At 40.3% G+C, this 22,970-nt stretch overlaps 1 protein-coding gene across 1 annotated transcript; it reads left to right on the top strand.

Annotated features, from left to right (window-relative positions):
- Positions 1-3,579: 3,579 nt before the first annotated feature.
- On the top strand, positions 3,580-22,710 carry LOC106586150 (chondroitin sulfate synthase 2). Its single transcript, XM_014173055.3, has 4 exons — positions 3,580-4,095; positions 9,043-9,607; positions 14,808-14,990; positions 15,610-22,710. Exons 1-4 carry the CDS (start codon positions 3,815-3,817, stop codon positions 16,870-16,872), a joined length of 2,292 nt encoding a protein of 763 aa, XP_014028530.1. The 5' UTR covers positions 3,580-3,814; the 3' UTR covers positions 16,873-22,710.
- Positions 22,711-22,970: the final 260 nt, after the last annotated feature.

Below are 22,970 nucleotides of genomic sequence, written 5' to 3'. Positions count from 1 at the left end.
ACTAGTGAATCTCTCCTGGGAGAGAATGCTCTCTTAGAGGTCTTTTGTTGTGTTGCACATTTTGCAGGGAGGTGATCAGAAGTTAACAGGCCACACACTGATCACTGGAATGATAAATTCAGTTCATGCACAGTGCTCACAATGAGATGTACTGTAGTAAAATATTTTCGGCCACAGTGTGCAACCATGGGAGAAATGCATTCTCTAGCATGTACAACAACATTGATGGTAATAGTTTCTTTACTTTTGAAAAAAAAAATCCTTTATTACTTTTCTTTTTCATTACCTTCACTACATTATTGTTCATTATGATACCTCATGATGTTATGTACAGTAGGTACACTACATAGTCAAGCCTTGTTACTTTGGAAATATTTCTTTTATTCGTTTCGTCTGATTTGTAGGCTACATATCATAGCCTATTGAATGAAAAAAAAAATGAGAAGAAATGTTCCTATATGAAAAACATTGATATGGTTTATTAGATATGATTTATTAGTATATAGCGCCACATTGTGGAAATATATGTAAAGGACGCTTCAGAGAGAAGAGAGGAAAGAATTCATGACTAGCCTCGGCTACTCTGTGGTGAGCTTTGATGTCATAAATTATTTTATGAATGTGCCATGAACTTATATAGAGATCTTATTAAAACACTATACGATTCCATGCAGTATTACAATATTCTACATTAAAGATAATGTGATTGCTACAATAATTTTCAATATGCTACATTTAATCACTCTGAACGTTCTGCGTCCCCCTGAACCGATCTCTGGTGTCACATGTCTGAATCAGAATGAAAACCAGTAGTCTACTGCTGCGGCCGTTCAGGGGACCATAATTGATGTGATGATCGTTGCTTGCGAGTGCGACTTTGGTCATCTGCAGGTTGAATAGTTGAGTAGCCTCAGAGGCGAAGCGAAGCCCCACTCCCGTCCAAATCTATCCACGCGAGAATATAGCGATAATCGGACCATGTGGGGATTTTTTTGCATGGAGGTATTTGAGTGTCGGATTTGATCAACAAAAATATGTGATTGCTAATTTGCTAAACGAGGCTTATTTGATCGAATACAAGTGCCGTAATATATCTAGGTTGTTACGAATATTCTGATATAAGTGGACGCACGTGGCATTTTGGCAACTTTGAGAAAAACTACTTTATATCTGAGATGTATCTGTCGTTCACACACGAGTACCTGCCCTCTCATTGGCTACAATATTCCCACCTGATCTCACCTCCTTTTCCTGTCTTTGCAACGACTCCCACTGTTAGAGCGGAAACAAGACCATCAAGACCATATATATATCATTTTAATTAACCTTTTTTTTATCTAGGCAAGTCAGTTAAGAAAAAATGTTATTTTACAATGAAGGCCTGCCATGGCCCAACCCTCCCCTAACCCGGAAAAAAACTGGGCCAAAGAACTGGGCCAATATGGGACTCTAGATCACGGCTGGTTGTGATACAGACCGGGATCAAACCAGGGTTTGTAGTGACACCTCTAGCACAGAGATGCAGTGCCTTAGACCGCTGTGCCATTCAGGAGCCTAAGCACATTAAATAGAGTATCTCTGATAGCCTACTCAAAATATTTTTGTGCCAGAAGACACATTTCAGTTGAAGACATTCTGTTGTACAACTGATAAGGTATCCCCATTTCCCTTTCCCTATTCAGAATCCTACCCTAAACCCTTACCCTAGCCTTAACCCTTACAAAAACCTTAAAGGCCCATTGCAGTCAAAAACATGATTTTCTGAATTTTATATGCATTTCCACACTATGTGGTTGGAATAATACTGTGCAATTTTGAAATGTATGATGCCCTTTTAGTTTAAGAGATGTTTGAAAAGACTGCCTGAAATGTCTGCCTGTTTTGGTGGGATGGAGTTTTGGCCTGTCTGGTGACATCACTAGGCAGAAAATGTATTAATAGACCAATAAGAAGGAGAGTTTCAAACCTCTCTGCCAATAACAGCTACTTTTCAGTTTTCATCTCCCCACTCAGACGACTCCCAGACAGTCCTAGTAAAAAGCTATTTTTGTATATTTTTAGTGAGAAAATTCACAGTAAGGTACTTAATTGTTACCCAGAAATATTGATATTGAGATAAAAATGGCTGCATTGGGCCTTTAACCATAACCATAACCCTTACGTAACCCTAACCTTAACCCTTACCTTAACCATTTTCAATTTCAAATTCAATTGGGTAAGGGCGTCCCAAGGATCCCGATAGCAAGGAACACTCAAAATAGGTTGACCTTCCGGTGATTTGGTGCACGTCTGCCTCGTGAAAATGTTCTTGATTTAATTTGCATACCGCACAGATGCACAGATGCATTTGGAAATCTTCATGAGCAATGCATGTATGCAAAGTAGCCAATGTTACTACCTGCTATCTGCTGCTTCAACGGGAAAGTGAAGGGCAAAAAGTGAAAATATGTGTCAAATGACATGGTGCATTTGGCCGCATGTTGGTTCTTGCCAAGAGGCGGACCATAAACAGCTATTGGGAGAGGGTGAAGCAGATCATTTTGCACAACCCAAAACCCCACATTTCTTATATCCTAAAACAAATGCACCAAGTGGTTAACAAGGTCCATTCATGTATAGGCTCATGTATAGGCCGGTGACTTTTATCAGCACCTCCCAAGTTGTACACTTCACTCCCCATCCCCCACGACCCAGAGCCTGAGGGTCTAGGCTACCTTATAAACCAGCCTCTCAAACTCTCTCTGACCTGTGTGTCCTGGCCCTGATTGGTGGTTGCTAATAGGTTATTAGAGGGCAGGTAGGTTATTAGGGGGCAGGACACCTGGTAGCTCTTCAGACTTTGCAGGCCACAGTCTCCTCAATTCTTCTCTGAGTGGACTTGTGCGTGCAGTAGTGACTTGTTACTGTTATTGTAACTTGGTGTGTTTATTGTTACTGTTGGTTGTAGTTGCAGATAGATGCTTCCATATTTAGCCCTATTATATAGTCCTTTGCTATGAGTGTTATTATTGCTCCGGTTGTGCTATTGTTGTTACTAGTCCATTACATTCTGTGTTATTCTGGATCCATGAGCTTATCCTGTGTCACAGAACCACATCCTTTCCATGCCCCTATATGTTGTTTGTGTGTCTATATTTGCCTTATTCCTTTCTGACGGGGGAAGACAAAAACAATATTCTTCTTGTAGGGCATGTTTGAACAGTCATGCAGCTGAATATTTGTTTTATTTCACACACTAACCGTGTATCATGAATTCATAGCAACCATGAATCATTATTATTTGATTTCGTCTTAACTCCGCAAATCTGGGCTTTGTGTTTGATTGAATGTGACTCTATGATGCCCTCTAGTGTGACCAGCGCACCTCTGTAAATAGGCTTTTCAGCTGAAGCAAGGATTTACTTAAAAACAGCTCCTTTTTTTTTTTTTTTAAAACCAACATTTATCTAGGCCACAGTATTGTGATCTATTTAGCCATGGGCGAGGTCGGCGGGTTTTTATTTGACCAAGTCTGTGATTCAGAAGGCTACGGAAAGAGTGCTGGAAACGACTACGCTGATGTATTTCTGACGTTGGGTGGTTTATTTGGGGCGGAGCTAGAGACCACTGACACGTAAGGATCCTGCGTTAATTCCAAGGGAGAAGCTACATAGGCCTACATCTTTTTAGTCGAGAAGGATGTCCTTTTTAAATATGACCAGCTGCTAATATTTTCTATTTGGATTGATGTATAGAATTACCCAAAGAGTCACACATTAGGGTGGGGGGTGTAGGCTGACGAAAGGACCGACGTAGTCTATAGTCAACGTTGAAAATGAGATTTGCAATGTTTATTTCTCTGCTGAGGCCCATCGGGCCGGTTATTATCGGTGTTTCTTTGGGATTTACCTTAAGTTTACTTAGTGTGAGTTGGGTAGAGGAACCTTGTGTCCTCGACGGGAAAGCGGGTGAAGAAATACGTTTGGCCCAAGATGGGAATTCAAAAGGAGCGAGGAGACCCAATTCGATATCGACTGTGGATGCCGAGGAAGATTTTGAGCCAAGAATAGTGCCATATAAACCAGTCCAACAAAGCCAAACGAAGCAACTTTTTCGGTAAGTATTCAAAGGGGTTGGTTGAAACCCGAAAAGGTAAAATGTGTTATTATAAACATGCTTCAACAGTGTAGCCTACTTGGATCTTTTCCAGTTGACTTCTACTGTCTGTGACGCTATTGCCCCACAACTTTTTTCAGAATGGATATTTCATTGCCAGTTTTCCCAGGAAAACTCCTTACAATGTTACCAATTGTCCTTCAGCGGTATATTACGAGCCTACGTTAATTTAGGCATGTGGTTGTTTTCACCTCTTTCTTCATCAGTTCTTTTTTTGGCATTCTTTTCCACTCATAGACCTACTAGATGTCACGCACACTTAAACATCCAGATAGCAATTGATGAACAATATAACATTACATTGGAAATCAATCCGTCTTGGAGTCTGCTGTTATTATGCCCACTAAACAAACATCTGTGAAAGGCCAACATTCCTGAAACTATATCACTAATTTTACAACCTTCACCCTATCTGTGGCCTTCAGTCTCCAGCTAACAGAGTATATATAATTTTTGGCCATAATAAATGATTGTAAAGTTGTATTGATGTTGTCTTCCTACTGTATGTGAAAGAATATTTGGAGAATTGCATTTAATATGGTGCCATGTGCTTGCCTAACATTGTGTAGCATGCACACGAAGTGTGTGCAAAGCTGTCAAGGAAAAGGGTGGCTACTTTGAAGAATCTCATATTTTGATTTGTTTAATGCTTCTTTTGGTTACTACATGATTCCATATGTTATGTCATAGTTTTGATGTCTTCACTATTATTCTACAATGTATAAAATAGTAAAAATACAAACCCTGGAATGAGTAGGTGTCCAAAACTTTGACTGGTACTACTATACATATATACTCTTGGCATTCTCTCAACCAGCTTCACCTGGAATGCTTTTCCAACAGTCCCAAACCATCTCAATTTTATTGAGTTCAGGGGATTGTGGAGGCCAGGTAATCTGATACATCACTGTCCTTTAAACAGTTGTCTGTTACTTGAACTCTGAAGCAATTATTTGGGCTGCAATCTGAGGTGCAGTAATGAACTTGTCTTCTGCAACAGAGGTAACTCTGGGTCTTCCTGTCCTGTGGCGGTCCTCGCTTGAGCCAGTTTCATCATAGCGCTTGATGGTTTTTTACGACTTCACTTGAAGAAACTTTCAAAGTTGTTCATGTTCCGTATTGACTGACCTTCATGTCTTAAAGTAATGATGGACTGTCATTTCTCTGCCAATTTATGGACTTGGTCTTTTACCAAATAAGGCTATCTTCTGAATACCACCCCTACTGATTGGCTCATTAAGAAGGAAATGCATTCCACAAATTAACATTTTAAGAAGGCACACCTGTTAATTGAAATGCTTTCCAGGTGACTACCTCATGAAGCTGGTTGAGAGAATGCCAAGAGTGTGCAAAGCTGTCAAGGCAAAGGGTGGCTGCTTTGAAGAATCTCAAATATAACATTTTGATTTGTTTAACACTTTTTAGGTTACTACATGTTTCCATATGTGTTATTTCATAGTGTTGACGTCTTCAATATTATTCTACAATGTAGAAATAAAGAGAAACCCTTGAATGAGTAGGTGTTCTAAAACTTTTGACTGGTACCGTATGTTGGAAATCCATACGTACAGTGCCTTGCAAAAGTATTCAGACCCCTTGGATATCTTCACATTTTGCTACAAAGTGGGATTAAAATGGATGTAATTGTCATTTTGATGATACATCAAGAGCTAAAATATAGTTGTGACATAAGTATTCACCCACTTTGTTTAGGCAAACCTAAATTAGTTCAGGAGTCTAATTTGGAATCTGTGTGAAATGATAGAGGTTGAAATGATTTTTGAATGATTAACCCTTCATCTGTATGGTCCCTCAGTGAAGTATTGCATTTCAAGCACCGATTTAACTACCAAGACCCGGGAGCTTTTGATAAGCCTCATAAAGAAGGGCAGTGATTGTTAGATGGGTAACGATAACAAATCAGACATTGAATATCTCTCTTAAGCATGGTCAAGTTAATAATTGTGTGGGGTTGATGTATTAAACCACCCAGACACATCAAAGATAATCGTCCTTCTGCTCAGGCATGTTACCATGAGGCCATTGGTGATTTTAGAACAGCTACGTAGTTCGATGTCTGTGATGGTAGAAAACTGAGGATGAATCAACAACATTGTAGTGACTCAACAATAATGACCTAAATATTCCAAAACTTGCATCTTGTATGCAACGAGGCACTAAAGTAATCCTGCAAAGGAATACACTTTTTTGCCAAAATGCAAAGCCTTATGTTTGGGGCAAATCTGGAACATCAGAGGAACTGCCTTTTGAGCATGGTGGTTGCTGCATCATGGAATGGGTATGCTTGCCATTGGCAAATACTGAGGAGTTTTTAAAGGATAAAAATAAATGGGATGGAGCTAAGCACAGGCTAAATCCTACATGAAAACCTGGTTCAGTCTGCTTTACACCAGAGACTGGGAGAAAAATGTACCTTTCAGCAGGACAATCACCTACAACACAAGGCCATATCTACACTGGAATTTCCAAGACGACAGCGAATGTTCCTGAGTGGCCAAGTTACGGTTTTGACTAAGTCATGTGAAAAAGTAGGCACACCCCCTACATTTATTTTTGACATATTTGGACAGATGAATATGTAATCTTCACTTCAACACGATTGACAGATAAAGGTAACCTAATTTAATAAAATACAGTGAAAGATTATAGTTTGGAATCATTTTTCATCAAAAATCAACAAATGTACACTCCTAGCTTCAATAGCTTGTTTCCCCCTTTGGCTGAAATAACTTAATGTAGCTGTTTCTTTTAACTGTCTATCAGTCTCTTACATTGACTGGGAGGATTTTTTTGTCCACTCTTTACAGTACTGCTTCAACTGTCATGTTCGAGGGCTTTCTTGCATGCATGGCCCGCTTCAAGTCCCCCTACAGCATTTCGATAGGATTGAGATCTGGACTTTAACTCTGCCATTCCATAACCCTTCATTTCTTCTTTTTGAGTTATTCTGTTATAGCTTTGCTTCTGTGTTTTGGATCATTGTCCTGTTGCAAGATCCATGTTCGGTTCAGCTTCAGCTTTTTGACAATAGCCCAACATTCTCCTCAAGAATTCTCTGGTACAATCTAGAATTCATGGTTAACTCAATGATGGCAAGTTGGCCAGGCCCTGAGGCAGCAAAGCAGCCCCCAAACCATAATGCCACCGCCTCCATGCTTTACGGTTGGTATGAGGTTCTTTCGTTTTCGCCAAACATGGTGTCTGGCATTGTGGCCAAACAACTCCACCTTTACCTCATCTGTCCAGAGCACATTGTTCCAGTAGTTTTGGTGTTTAGCAAACGTCAGTCATGTCTTGAGGCTTCTTCCTTCCTGACCTCCCATGTAGGCAAAGTTTGTGCAGTCTCTTTCTGACAGATGACTCATGCACTTCGACATTGATTGTGGCAAGAGAGGCCTGTAGATCCCTTGATGTTACCCTGGGGTTCTTAGAGACTTCTATGAGCATCTTTCGGTCAGCTCTTGGGCTGAATTTGGTGGGATGACATGTCCTAGGTAGATTGCCAGTGGTCTGGAGTTTTCTCCATTTGTAGATGAGCTGTCGGACAGTGAAATGATGTACTTCAAATTGCTTGGAAATGGATTTATAACCCCTCCCCAGACTCATGGGCATTAATAATTATTATTTTTGAGGGCCTTGTATAGGTCTTTTGCTTTTGGCATGATGTGTTACCACACACCCATATGGTTAAGACCAAACCAGACCAAGTTTCTAATCTTTATGGAAGGCTGGAACCTCCTAAATTTCTCTCCAATGATTTTCTAATCATTTGCACCTGTTTTGGTGCACCTGGTTCTAATTTTAGCCATTTTATATGATGGTAGGGGTGTACTAACTTTCTGCATAAGGAAAATGCATTTGTTTATTTTAATTGCGTAACATCAAAGTACATTTTTGTTGTGTGTGGTTTGTTAAATTGGGTTACCTTTCAATGAATGTGGTGGGAATTTAGCTCAAATATGCATGTGTCCAAATATGTAAAAAAAAAATATTTATATACTTTCTAGGGGGTGTACTTTTCACATGACTGTATATCTGCTTGAAAATCTTTGATAAGACTTGAAATTGACTTTCTAGCCATGATCCCCAAAGTTCTGCCAGCTTGAAGAATTGTGAAAATGATAATGGGCAAATATTGTACAATCCAGGTGTGCAAAGCCCATACAGTATAGACTTACCCAAGTTGACTCGCAGCTGTAATCGATGCCAAATGTGTTTCTAACATGTATTGAAATAGGGAGCTGGATGCTTATGCAACGACTATATATATTTGCTATTTAATTCCTATTCATCTATTAAATGTTCAAGTTTTTCCTTCCACTTGGACATTTCTATACATTTTTGCCAACAAATGACAAATCAATTGTAATCTCACTTTGTAACACACAATGTGAAGAAATCCAAAGCTTCTGAATACTTTTGCAAGGCACTCTAAATATGTGTACAAAATCTCCGTAAAGTATGTTTTTGTGTACTTGATTCTCTCGATTGAACTTTTCCCATTGGAAAATAGCAGCAATTGCTTAACGTGGCGATCCTTAGTTGCTACATACATTTTTGGATTGATATGTACCCATTTGATTCTTGAAGAATATAACATAAATGCCTCATGAGCTTAGTACAAACTGCCGTACCCAAAAAATAAACTTGTTCACTCCTATGTTTTGCAGATGTAAACGACCGCTGTTTTAATAACATTTTGATATCATGGATGATCGGTTCTTGCATCCATAGCCTAGGTTCCATTTCTCCAGCCTCATCCCTTTAGTTTTTTTTTCCTGAAACTGTGTTTTGGGGATGACACTTAATGTTTTCAATTTAAGGATTGCGTCTTCTTTTTTTCTAATGAGTGTGTATGCTTTCCAGGGCTAAGTACATCAGTACAGAGCTGGGGATCCGGGAGCACCTCTTTGTAGGGATCCTGACATCCAAAAGCACCATCAACACATTGGGAGTTGCCGTGAACCGCACCATCAGCCACCACCTGGACACTGTGGTCTTCTTCACCGGCATGCGCAACCGCAAAGTGCCCCGCGGCATGTTCGTGGTCACCCATGGGGACGAGAGGCTCATATGGAACATTTTCCAGACCATCAAGTACATCTTGGAGCACTATGTCCACGAGTATGACTGGTTCTATCTGGCCCAGGACGACACCTACACAGAGGCAGACCGGATCAAACAGCTGGTGGCTCACCTGAGCATAGACCGGGAGCTTTACATGGGCAGCCCTGAGGAGTTTATAGGTGGGGAGATGGAGGGGAGGTACTGCTACGGTGGGTTCGGATACCTCCTGTCCCGTACCCTGCTGCTCCGACTCAAACCCTTCCTGGAGAACTGCAGGAATGATATCCTGAGCGCCAGGCCTGACGAGTGGCTGGGCAGATGCATCATTGATTATGCCAACACCAACTGTGTGGATGAGCATGAGGTAGGCTATGTATTGCTACTGTCTTGTACAGACGAGTTCCGTGAAGAGAGTTCTGTTCCATGGGTTTATGATCCCTTTGTCCAAAAGACTGTTTCCCAGAAATAGATTAGGCCTAGTCCTAGAATAAGAAGCATGTTTAAAAGATTCTCTATTCAGTGGGGGGATTTTTAGGCCCCGACTAGGCTTAATCTGTGCCTGAATAAGCATTCCCAAGTGTTTCCCAGTAAGTGAATGTTTCTTGTGTCACCAAACCAGACCTGTGTTGAATACATATGTAAAATACTTGCGCTGCGCTTGATTTAGTTCGTCCAGTACAATAGAAACAATATATAGTCACAAAAGTGGACGTTCAAGAATTGAACATGTGTATTTGGCCCAGGTCTGCTCTGAATAGAAACTACAACTGCCTTTCACTGGCATCTCCCCCAAAAAGATGATGATTTTTATGAAGCCTCATAAACTTGACTCATTATCTGTCAGTGTAGTCGGCTGGTTCCTGCTCCGTAAACGCTTGACACACACACACACACACACACACACACACACACACACACACACACACACACACACACACACCATATAGTAAAAATTGAAGGCCATATACTACAACATCAAAATATAAGAGCCATCTTTCAAGATCCACCAGCCTCACGTTAGAACACTTTCTTTCCAAACTACATCTGTAGTTAAAAAGTAGTCTCATTAAAGTGTATACTAGTGACATCTATAGAATAAAGCATGTTGCACCATATTAGTGCTAAAACATAGTTAAACACCATCAGTGTTTTAGCACTGCATTCTCTGTAGAGACAGAATTGCCTGTCTTCACACTGTGGCCCCTGAGGGTACTTGTCCCCTCTGCTGTGACGGGGAGCTTTGCTTCTCCTGTTCTGCACTGACAGTCAGGGCCCCAGTGGAGCCCTGTCACAGTCACACTGCTTGTCCAAGTGACAGTTTAAAGACTGTGCACCTTAGATAACTACATTGATTTAATCTGTTTGTAAATGTTACCCTTTTTGGCCCATAGTGTGGCTGCTTGCACATTACACCTGAATTTGTTCCAACAATATCACCAGTTATACACCATTCTACCGCAATACTATTTTAGAAGTACCTTTTTTTTACATAATGAGCAGTTAAATCAAGACAGTTTGAGTCTGCCTGAACTTTTTTTCTGTGGCATGTTACATTCTATACCCTCTTTAATTAGGCTTCCATTTTTTTTCTCTCCTGTGGTCTGGCATTTGAGCAGGAAACCATCTTGTTTAAGAGTCTGTATTGGAACAGAAACGGAGGGCCTGTTTCACTGCTGCGTGGTCATCTTGCCTCAGGGACAGCACAACTCCGGGAGGGAGAAAGGAGAAGTAGGGGAAAAGTCAGATGAAAAAACATGGGAGAGTGTTATGTGGAAGTACAACTCACATTCCACATAACTGCTACAAATACAGTTATCAGTTGTGTAGCAGTGGCAGTGATTCTTTAGACCTTTGCAATTCATTTTCCAGTCCGATGGTTGGTGACCTCTGTTCATGCGATTTCGTTATTTTAGTAGCTTGATCAGATTGGATAAATGCTTTCTTCCTAATTGGTTAACTTCTTAAGGTGCTTACTCTGTTTATCCTAAATGGTTGTCTGGTTGTCTCTTTAGATTAAAGCTGCACCAAAATTCACATAGAAATGTGAGTAATAGATCTGTCATGCTCATCGAAAGCAAGTCTAAGAAGCGGTGGATCTGTTCTATATGCTTACGTTTTTTGTTTTTTTTCATGGGAAATATTTCACCAGCGGTTTAGATGGTACAATGATTATCTACTGTACACTATACTTGTTTTGTCACAAACTGAAATTAGACGAACATACAGTAGACTTTTAAGCAACCTGGAAATGACGGTGCGATTTCTGCATAGTGCATCTTAAAGTGGTCTTATTACTTATGGTAATTTAGGTGTTCGTACGCTGATTCCTAATAGGTTGTTGACGCCATACATTCCAGTAGTGTTTTTCCTATGAAGCCATTTCGAAAAGTTTGTTAAACATTTAATTGTTTGGACAGAAGTTGTATTAGCCATACGTACGGGATAGGCAAGGTATACATCGTCCAACGAAATGTTTACTTGCAGGTTCCTTCTCGACAATGCAACAGCAATAAGAAATAGTAAAAGAATACGAGCATAAAGTAAAATGGCAGAAGAATAGAAAACATTTTAGCATAAGTATAATACAGGAAGGAACTTTTTTTCCCCTTTTTTTTTTTTAGGACAATATTTACACTTGTATTGGGGAAGGGGAAAATGGGGGTGCAATTAGAGCAGGTGGTCAGTCCAGTTCAAGTGTTCAGCAGTCTAAAGGCTGGTAGATGCCAACAGAAACTATCAGACCTCATGCTCCAATACATCTGATGTGTGGGGTCCTTGATGCTGCGTGCCTTCCTTAGGCATTGTTTTGAGTAGATGTCCTGGATGGGTGGAAGTACTGTCCCAGTGACGTACTGGTCTGTCTTCACCACCCGCTGGAGGGTCTTGCAGAGCATTTGAACCAGTGGGCTATGTGTATTATATTTCATTAATTGAAGAAAAAAAAAATGCAATCTAAAGCGCTTTACTCTTACATGTTGTTAGGATCTGTAATACAATGGTTGTTGGAACTCTTAGTACAGAGACGATATGGGCTATAAGGGTTCATGTGTTTTGGAAACTGCTAGTGAAACAGCCATTAAGGAAAGTTTTTCTAAAACATGTCAGAGGACCAATGTTTGATAGCCATTTTAGCCCTGATGAACCGCCACTATCTCTCTGAAATGCTGTTTTAGTAAGGAAAGATAACTAATAGCCTTAGGTGAACTAAAACTGATTCACCGTCTGACACATTCTCTTCGTTTTTTTTTTTTCATACCTTCTCTTTGAAAGCACCCCATATCTCCCCTACATTAATTTACTCCATCCAAATAGATAGGAAAGCTTCCAATCCATTTTCAAGTAAACAATTCTATCAGCTTTCAACCGTCACTAGTAAATAATACACAGGGCTCTATTTCCAGCTTTCACTAAGGAGGCGCAAGTGTCAAACGCACGTTAGTTGGCAATTTCGGCATGCGTGAGGTTTGGCAATTTATCTGTCTAACATCAGCTCGCTTGCGCTAAGGTGGGAGGGGTAGCCATATTTGACTTGTGTCTTCAAAAATTAACATTTTCATGGAGCACAAATGGTGAGATTTAAGACCAACGAAAAGCAGGTCTTCGCGGTAACATGGTTGGTAATGACATGGATTTTGAGAGCGGGAGCGCAAGCTTATTCAGCCGTGACGCACAGTGCCCATACGCTCCATTAACGAGGGCAAATTTGCATTTTTGCGCCGGTAACCCTGGCATTTAGAAACATTTTTACATTTTTTTTCTTGTTTTAAGTTGATTAAAAACCAAGCATAGCCTCCCCTCCCCCTCAGAAGGCAGTTTTTTGGTAGCAGACTATCAATAAAAGTTTTGCTAGTGAGACTGCTTTGAAATAAACCTTAATCACCCAAAGGTTTCCTAAAAGATCAAATTTGGGAGCAGCAAAACAGTGCATCATTTTTAACATTATTTTAGCCAGCTCCCATTTCATATTTTGGACTTGCGTAAAACCTATGTACATGTGTCCATATGACCGTCAGAAATGAGACGGTGCCGGTCGGTGACCCTCATATTTATATATTTAAAAAATATAAAAAACATTACCCCCTCTAAATATTGAATTTGGATCTTTGTTTGGATCTCCTATGAAAAAGTTTGGAAGTGCGTAAAGCCCTCTGTAGTCTACGTTGCCTCACTATTATGTCCTCACAGGGAGCCATTATTATGGCTGTAAGTATATTTAGACAGTCTATTTAAAACAAGTTGTTTTGATTTTATAATCATTCACTTGCTTTTTAAGCCGTATCAATAGTGACATTAATCTTGCTTATTGACAATGTTTGGCATGTCCATCGTTCAAACATGGCAGACATAATGCAAATGTACAGTTGGCCTAGCTCGTATATCAATGAAAAATGCTATGGTAAACAATACATTTTCATATTGAAGCCGTGCAATTACTTTTTAGAACAATGTGCCTTGCAAACATGTTCAACATGTTTAGCAAATATGGGACATGCCTATATAACCGATGTGAAATGGCTAGCTAGTTAGCGGTGGTGCGCGCTAATAGCGTTTCTATCGGTGACATCACTCGCTCTGAGACTTGAAGTAGGGTTTCCCCTTGTGCGACAAGGGCCGTGGCTTTTGTGGCGCGATGGGTAACGATGCTTCGTGGGGTGTCAGTTGTTGATGTGTGCAAGGGTCCCTGGTTCGAGCCCGGGTTGGGGCGAAGAGAGGGACGGAACCTACACTGTTACACCTGCATACATTTTGTTTCTGTTGGCTATTTAACAAAGTAGGCTATAACAAACTAACATTCAAATCAGTGTTGATGACAATGCAATACATAAGGCTGTAAATGCACAACTTGAAGTAACCACATATTTAGCCATGTAGCAGGTTCTGATTGGCCAGTGAGGGGTCAAGCCTCCACCTACAACTTATTTATTCATCAAAACCTTTCTTTCATGCCAATGCGGCCATAATTCCAGCTGTGAAAATAGCAAGAATATAGCACTATTGACAGCGCTACCATTTGCCTTAGATTTGATGAAATTGAACCCAGAGCCTTAACTCAGTCTTCTGTTTTGTTTTTCACCCAATTTCCCATGTTACCACTTTGCTAAATGTACAGTACCAGTCAAAAGTTTGGACACCTACTCATTCCAGGGTTTCTTGATTTTTACTATTTTCTACATTGTAGAATAATAGTGAAGACATCAACTATGAAATTACACATGGAATCATGTAGTAACCCCAAAAAGTCTTAAATTATTTGCCTTTCCTTAATGACAGCTTTGCACACTTGGCATTCTCTCAACCTGAGGTAGTCACCTGGAATGCATTTCAATTAACAGGTGTGCCTTAAGTTAATTTGTGGAATTTCTTTCCTTAATGCGTTTGAACCAATCTGTTGTTTTGTGACAAGGTAACCAAAAAAAAGTGTTACTACATGATTCCATGTGTTATTTCATAGTTGTGATGTCTTCACTATACGTAGAAAATAGTAAAAATAAAAACGCTGGAATGAGTAGGTGTGTCCAAACCTTTGGCTGGCACTATACATACTTTTATTTATTTTTTTCCAGGGGCTGCATTACTTCCATTACGAGATGGGCAAGAACTCGGATCCGAGTAAGGTGGAGAATGTGCAGTTTAAGAATGCCTTGACTGTCCACCCGGTATCTGACCCTGAGCAGATGTACAGACTACACAAACACTTCACTGAAATAGAACTTCAGAGGACATACGATGAGATCGAGAAGCTGCAGGTAAACGATCTGATCCTGAACACCACAGAACATCCTTTGTTCAGTGAACACCGGCGTAGTCAGTCTCCCCTGTCTGTTTTCATTTAACATCAAGTGCTGAAGGCTTATTTCAGTTGAATATTTGTTTTGTGAATGACTGTTCTCTTGGTTGGACATAAGGGGCTTTTAAAGATATGCTTGGGAACTTTGCCAACTAGTATTTTTTAAACCTCCTGCTTTGGGCTGGATGAGTTGATGTGTAGTTCATTCATGCAGAATTCCCTAGTTTGAAAGTTTTCTGGAAGCCTTGCGGTGCCATTTTCCCAGAAATGTTCCCAACGTGGGCCAGCTCCCTAGCAATTTGAGTTCATGCCAATGAGATTCAGCCCCTCGCCATTTGAGTGACGGCTAACAAGATGTACACACAGCAGAGAGAGAGAGATGATGTGCAAATATCTGCATGTGACGTAGTATGCAATTTTCTGACACCACTTTTGGCTCGTGAGCACTACTTTCAGAACTACTGGCTAAAACATATACCAAAGTACTGGAGAATCTCTTCAATTGTAGCAGTACAGTACCACTGTCAGTTTGACTTTAGAGGTAATTTTTTTTATCTGTACATCTCATGTGTCCACAGGCAGAGATAAAGAATGTGAGCAAAGTGGCTTTTGATGGCAACCGGAGCGCCCAGTGGCCCATTGGGATCAATCCTACGTTTGAGCCCAAGTCTCGTTTTGAGGTCCTCCGATGGGACTACTTCACAGAGGAGCAGGTGTATTCATGCATTGACGGCTCCCCCAAGTGTGAACTGCGTGGCATTGATCGGTTGGACGTGGCCGACGTCATCGAGATAGCCATGGGGGAGCTGAACAAGAAGTACAAGCCTGTCCTCCACCTGAAGAAGCAGCAGCTGATCAACGGCTACCGCCGCTTTGACCCCACTCGGGGCATGGAGTACACACTGGACCTGCAGCTGGAGGTAGTCAACCAGAAGGGCCGCAGTCGCTCCATCACCAAGAGGGTCCACCTGGTGCGTCCTCTGAGTCGCATCGAGATCATCCCCATGCCTTATGTCACAGAGGCCACCAGGGTTCATATCATCTTACCGTTGACTTTTCAGGAACGGGGTGCCGTCAACCATTTTCTAGAAGTGTTTGCCACAAATTTGTTTGAGACCAGTGAAAACGCCATCTTGACTTTACTGTTTATCTACGACCCATTCGAGGCCCAGCAGGTCAACCAGAATGACATATTTACCGATGTTAAAGTGCAGATCAATGCATACGAACGAAAGTATCCGGCAGTGAAGATCCTGTGGATAAGTGTCAAGACAGAAACCCCTTCTCAAATCAAATTCATGGACATCATTTCCAAGAAGCACCCAGTAGACACTCTGTTCTTCATCACCAACGTCAACACCAACGTCAACTCCGAGTTCCTCAACCGTTGCCGCATGAACTCCATCAACAACTGGCAGGTATTCTTCCCAATCCACTTCCAGGACTACAACCCAGACATTGCCTTCCACAACCAGGAGCCCCCACCCACACTAGACCTGGTTAAGGACGCCGGACACTTCGACCGCAATTCTTTCGAGGAGGCGTGCTTCTACAACTCCGACTACATGGTGACGCGCACACGCATGGCCTCCGACGTGCAGGAGAACGAGGAGATCGTGGAGACCTTGGATATCTACGACATGTTTGTCAAGTACTCCATCCTGCATGTGTTCAGGGCTGTGGAGCCGGCTCTGCACCAGAAGTACCGCTACCAGGCCTGTAACCCGCAGCTCAGTGAGGACATCTACCACAGGTGTGTCCAGAGCAACCTGGATGGCCTCGGATCCCGTTCCCAGCTTGCCATGCTGTTATTTGAACAAGAACAAGGAAATAGCACTTGATCACCAGCCCCCTTAGAAACTTTACCTAGTACGTGTGTGATTGTGTGTATGCGTGTTTGTTTGCGTGAGTGTGATTGTGTGTATGCGTGCTTGTTTGTTTTAAAACTAATGCAGTACATTCCTAAGCGGAAACCTTTTTTTTACTAAATGTTTACAATAAAAATGTGCTGTCCGTACAGAAAACGATGCTGGAACCAAATGTGTTTTAAACCTTCGGATTTGGTGGTCATGCTGGTCTTCTCATTATTTTAACATGTTACAAAAGTTCTACATACCTTTTGTGGCTCTTCAGAGTATGGCTTTAAACCTGCACAACTTTTGATACTTGGTCATTTGCAGTTTAGTAATCACAACTAAAGCACATCTGTGTGCCTTTTTTTTTAAACATCTGTCAGTCCTCTTGTATTTTCATGTCTGTTATCATATCAAGCAAAATAAGTAGAGATTTTTACATTGTATACATTTTAGCCATATGAGTCCCTTTCACATTACACTTCTCACATTTGAATGAATGAGCTGGCATCTGCAATATAGATTCACTCTACTCACATGTTAATGGGAAGGAAGCGTTATGGCACTGACTGTCATCAGATGCAGAATGAGATTACTGTTGGGTTGAGAGGATTGGATGGTATGTGTTGGTACTGTAGGTCCCCATAGGTGACATCACAAACAAGCCTGTAGATGTAGAGCCTCTTCAGGAGGTTACAGTAAAAAAAAAATACAAAAAAGACACCGATATGATTCTCTTATTTAGAATAGGGAATTATGTCATCTTTATCCATTACATTTTTATCTGCAACGTTCTGAATGTTTTAACTCTGAATACACCCCTGGTCAGATGCGTTTGTCTGAAGATATTTTGGGGAGTCCTTGTTGAGAGGCTAACGCACAGTTCAGACGCTGAACTTTTGGTGAATCGAACTGAATAGAAATTAAGAGTTTGCGAGGTTTGCTTGATGTACTGGTTGGTTTCATACAACCGCTTTCAACACTGCAGACTTCCTTGTAGGCTTTGGGTCGAATTCAGGCACAACACCTCTTGTTTTAAAGAAGTTCATTGCACTAAAAGGACAAAGAAAGACGATTCCCACTCCTATGCAGCGCGGAAGATAATGTTTGAAACGGTGAACATGATCGGTTTAATGTGCATCTTATAGGGATGGGCATTTTCCAATTGTTTAATGTTCGTGGACCCCCCCCCCCCCCCCCGAGTACTCAAATAATCCTAATTGCCCAAAAATATATATTAAAACAAAATTGCAAGTGCCATTTTAAAATGAATTTATTGAAGCCGTGATATCAACTGGTTATATTATGGAACACAATCTTCAAAAAGGCAGTAACAGCAGTGGCGCTTGCTTGTAGAACCCTGTGGCTGTTCAATGGCTTAGCCTTTTGTTAATTTAGTAGACAATACGCTCTTATTTCCCGAGCCCTTATCACAGTCAAAACGCCTATTACATAGTTAAAAAAACAAACATGATGTAATATAACAGAATAAAATGGAACAGAATATTTTTCCAAATGAAGAAAAGTTGCCAGTGCAAAGTGATATTGAACAGTTATCATCAGTGATCATTTGAAACGTTTTCTAAGTGGATGAACACTTTCACATTGAACACTGCACGGTGATGAATTATGGCCACAACTGTTTTGAGTAGGCATATACTTATTTATTCAGATGAAAATACGCTCTTTGTCTTTATCAAACTAATGTTTTTGCATATGTTAAGTGTGGAACCTGTATGTTTAGGAGGGTTCTAGAATTGGTTAGCCCAGGCTAAATGGCACAAACAGTTCGCAAAGTAACTTTAGCGGAAATAGTATAGTCAGGACACAATTATTCCAAAACTGCAGCTTGTTGCTGGAACACATTTTCCTACTTCAATCAACCAGACCATTTTTGAATTTGTAACCGTCATCATTTGGCATGGAATGTAGCTTGCGTATCCAATGCGTTAGATACGTACGTGTGTGTGTGTGTGTGTGTGTGTAGGCATTTGTTTCTGTAGGCCTAACGGGAGCTTGTGTGCGCACGCTGCACTTGTGTGGAGGCATCGGTCAGAACGCAATTGCGTGAATGAGACATGGAGGGGAAAGGGGATTTGGAGGTGTGACGCTTGGTTTCTTTTTTGTTGTTCCCAGCAAATGCACATGTTCATATGGAACACAAGAGTCGAGGCAAATTTGAACGTTGTCTAAAGACAAAATGTCACTTGCCCGTTTGGGCAGCCACAAAGCACATTCCACCAAATAGTTTTAAGGTGGGCTATTTGGAGGAAAAAAGTGATCTCTGGTTAAAGATTGAGCTTTTACGTCCGTTGGAGTACTAATTTACTCATGCCTACTCGGTTAACGCAACGTGTCTTCAGATTTCCAGTCTCCTCATACTTAAAATAAACCATGATGTCGGCGTTAACATATACGTTGCACAGTAATATCGCTATTCCCCCCCCCCCAAGATTGCAAATGAATCTGTACGTTGTAGTGCCCATCGGTTATGAATGTTTCAACCTCTGTGTTGAGAAGGGACACACTCTAAAGTGATTTTCGTACCAGGTTAGGAAAGCATTTTCGCTAACCCCTTTTCCTCAGGCTCCTAACTTGCTACCTTAAATCTCCCACCCTGCTGCGTAAATTCTCTCGAATCCCCGAGTTGACAAGGTACAAATCTGTCGTTCTGCCCCCGAACAAGGCAGTTAACCTACTGTTCCTAGGTCCTCATTGTAAATAAGAATTTGTTCTTAACTGACTTGCCTAGTTAAAGAAAAGGAAAAACATTTTCAGATGGCACTCCCATACCCGCTCTTCCAAAGAGAAAGTGATGTATTTTTTTAAGTTTTGTGCAGCATAGAGCAGTGTTTGAACTTGGGCTAGCTGTGACTGGACTAGTTCACAGTAGTTGTTGGTTTCGGTGTGTTACACACATGTACTCTCAATATATTGAAGTAGGTATTTGAAATCAGTTGAACAAGACTGCAGTTATTAAAGGCAATCATGATTGTGGTATGTACTGTATAAGTTGGCAGTCAACATTGTTACATGAATATTACATTACATTTCTATTACATCAGAAAATATATATATATATATATATATATATATATCATTTGTACTATTTTCTACAGTGTAGAATAATGGTGAACACATCAACTATGATGTAACACACATGGAATCATGTGTTAAACAAATCAAAATATATTTAAGATTCTTCAAATAGCCACCCTTTGCCTTGAGTGTTGTACACTCTTGACACTTTCTCTCAACCAGCTTCACGAGGTAGTCACCTGGAATGCATTTCAATGAACAGGTGTGCCTTGTTAATTTGTGGAATATCTTTCCTTAATGCATTTGAGACAATCAGTTGTGTTGTGGCGGGGGGGTGTAATACAGAAGGTGGGCCTATTTGGTAAAAGAGCAAGTTCATATTATGGCAAGAACAGCTCAAATAAGCAAAGAGAAACAACAGTCCATCATTGACTGACCTTCGTGTTTGAAAGTAATCTGGAAAATGTCAAGAACTTTGAAAGTTTCTTCAACTGCAGTCTCAATCATCAAGCACTATGGCTCATGAGGACCACCAAAGGAATGTAAGACCCAGAGTTGGCTCACTGCAGAGGATAAGTTCATTAGTTACTAGCCTAAGAAATTGCAGCCCAAATAAATGCTTCTGAGTTCAAGTAACAGATACATCAGCTGTTCAGAGGAGACTGAATCAGGCCTTTCATGGTCGAATTGCTGCAAAGAAACCACTACTAAAGAACACTAATAATAAGAGACTTGCTTGGGCCAAGAAACAAATGGACATTAGACCGGTGGAAATTGGTCCTTTGGTCTGGAGTCCAAATTGGAGAATTTTAGTTCCAACCACCTTGTCTTTGTGACATGGGTGAATGAATGATCTCAGCATGTGTATTTCCCACCATAACGCATGATGGAGGAGGTGTTATGGTGTGGGAGTGCTTTGCAGGTGACACTGTCTGATTTATTTAGAATTCAAGCCCCACTTAACCAGCATGGCTCCCACAGCATTCTGCAGTGATGCACCATCCCATCTATAATTTCATTTTTTCAACAGGACAATGACCCAACAAACCTCCAGGCTGTGTAAGGGCTATTTGACCAAAAAGGAGAGTGATGGAGTGCTGTATCAGATGACCTGGCCTCCACAATCCCACAACCTCAAACAAATTGAGATGGTTTGGGATGAGTTTCACCGCAGAGTGAAAGAAAAGCAGCCAACAAATGCTCAGCATATGTGGGAACTCCTTCAAGACTGTTGGAAAATCATTCCAGGTGAAGCTGGTTGAGAGAATGCCAAGAGTGTGCAAAGCTGTCATCAAGGCAAAGGGTGGCTACTTTGAAGAATCTCAAATATTGTTTAACACTTTGGGGGTTACTACATGATTCCATATGTGTTATTTCATAGTTGTGATGTCTTCACTATTATTCTACAATGTAGAAAATGGTAAAAATAAAGAAAAACCCTTGAATGATTAGGTGTCCTAGAATATTTGACCGGTAGTGTACATAGTTTGAAATTACATTTGATATTGACATTTCCCTGCCACATTTATGGAAGTTTAAATGTTATTTTGATAAGTATTATTATATGTATTTAAATGGTAACACATTGTAGCCCTCAATATCTAATGGTTTGTTATCAAATATAGCTGTACACCCCGAATCCCGCTCAGTATTGTGCAACCAGAGGCCTTTTGAGTGGATGCAGCAGGTACTAGAAACCTGAGTTTGAAATGTGAGTTGAAGTAAAATGTGTGCAATACTGTATAGATTGTAACAAAACTGTGCTGTCCAATCAAGAACAAGGATTACATTTTTGTGACGTGTTGCAAGTTGACTACATGCTCTAAATTGTATTTATTTAAAACTTATACCAAGGAAATATCCTGCGTAACAACACTGAATGTGATAGGAAGTACATTAAGACTTAGCTTGCGTTACTGTTTTGTTTGTTAATACACTACATTTACAAGATTAGATTTATATTGTATTATACTGACAAACAAAATGGACACTTTTAATCTATCATGACATGAAAACCTACTTAAAATAAATAACCTAATTCCCTTAAATCTTGATTTTAAATGTGTCCTGATTTTTTTTTTTCCAAGTGGTTTTGTAATTGCATCCCCAAATCTTAATGCGCGTCTACTTCACCAGAGACTGAGGTTACATTATGCAAATTCAGAAGGCTGAAGCTCAAATAGAGATTCCAATTTGTTTGCTTTGTATCTCTGTGTGTGTGATATATTTGTTCTGTTATTAGCTTTGTTTACATATGGTAATAGTGTGTGTGATAGACATTTCCTATTTTCTATTTTACACAATGCATTTTCTTTTTACTACCACTGTAAGTCCAAGTATTGGATTCAGAGTTTGATCAATCATTTTATTTACCAGTAATTTGAAGTGTCCAGTGCACTGTAGTATGTTTCTAATGGTAGTGTTACCCAAAGCCATTGCTCATTGAATTGAGAAACCGTGACAGGTTAGAAATTTAATCCATATCCTCCCTTTTTAAAGCAGCTGGCCCAAGGCTATCCAGATATATATATATATGAAAAGGTCCTGTGTACAGTACAAACTGATGTTTTGCCCCCATCTTAGGACATTTGTTACACAAATGCAGGACATTTCTTACCTACCAACAGAAAACCAAAATACTCATTGGTAAGTCTCCTATTACAAAGATTTTGCATGTCATATTAATCCAAATGAGTCATTATGTAGATAAAACACTCAGTGGTATACTGGAAATCTTCAATGAACTGTGAATTATTGTAATTTTAAAATAAACTATTTGAGTATGAACATTGTCTTTAATTCCTTTTTTTTAAATGTGTAGTTTGATGAACAAGCGTAGAGAAATAGTGAGCGGAACATTACATTGAGGCAGTGGAGCCAACAAAGCCTAAGTTGTCCTTTAGGTGTCAGCAAAAGAGCACACAATCATTCAGCCACGGCCAAACGTTGGTGGTTTGTCAATGTTGCGAAAAGTGTGCGACGACCAACTTTCTTCTGTTTAAATGTTTTAAAACCACACACTTTCAAACTTTCAAAGCCAGTACGCT

The sequence above is a fragment of the Salmo salar genome, chromosome 25 (assembly GCF_965601325.2).
Source record: "Salmo salar chromosome 25, fSalSal1, whole genome shotgun sequence".
NCBI classification, from domain to species: Eukaryota; Metazoa; Chordata; class Actinopteri; order Salmoniformes; family Salmonidae; genus Salmo; species Salmo salar.
Note: the sequence above shows the minus strand (reverse complement) of the source record. Positions and strands in the feature narration are given on the sequence as shown.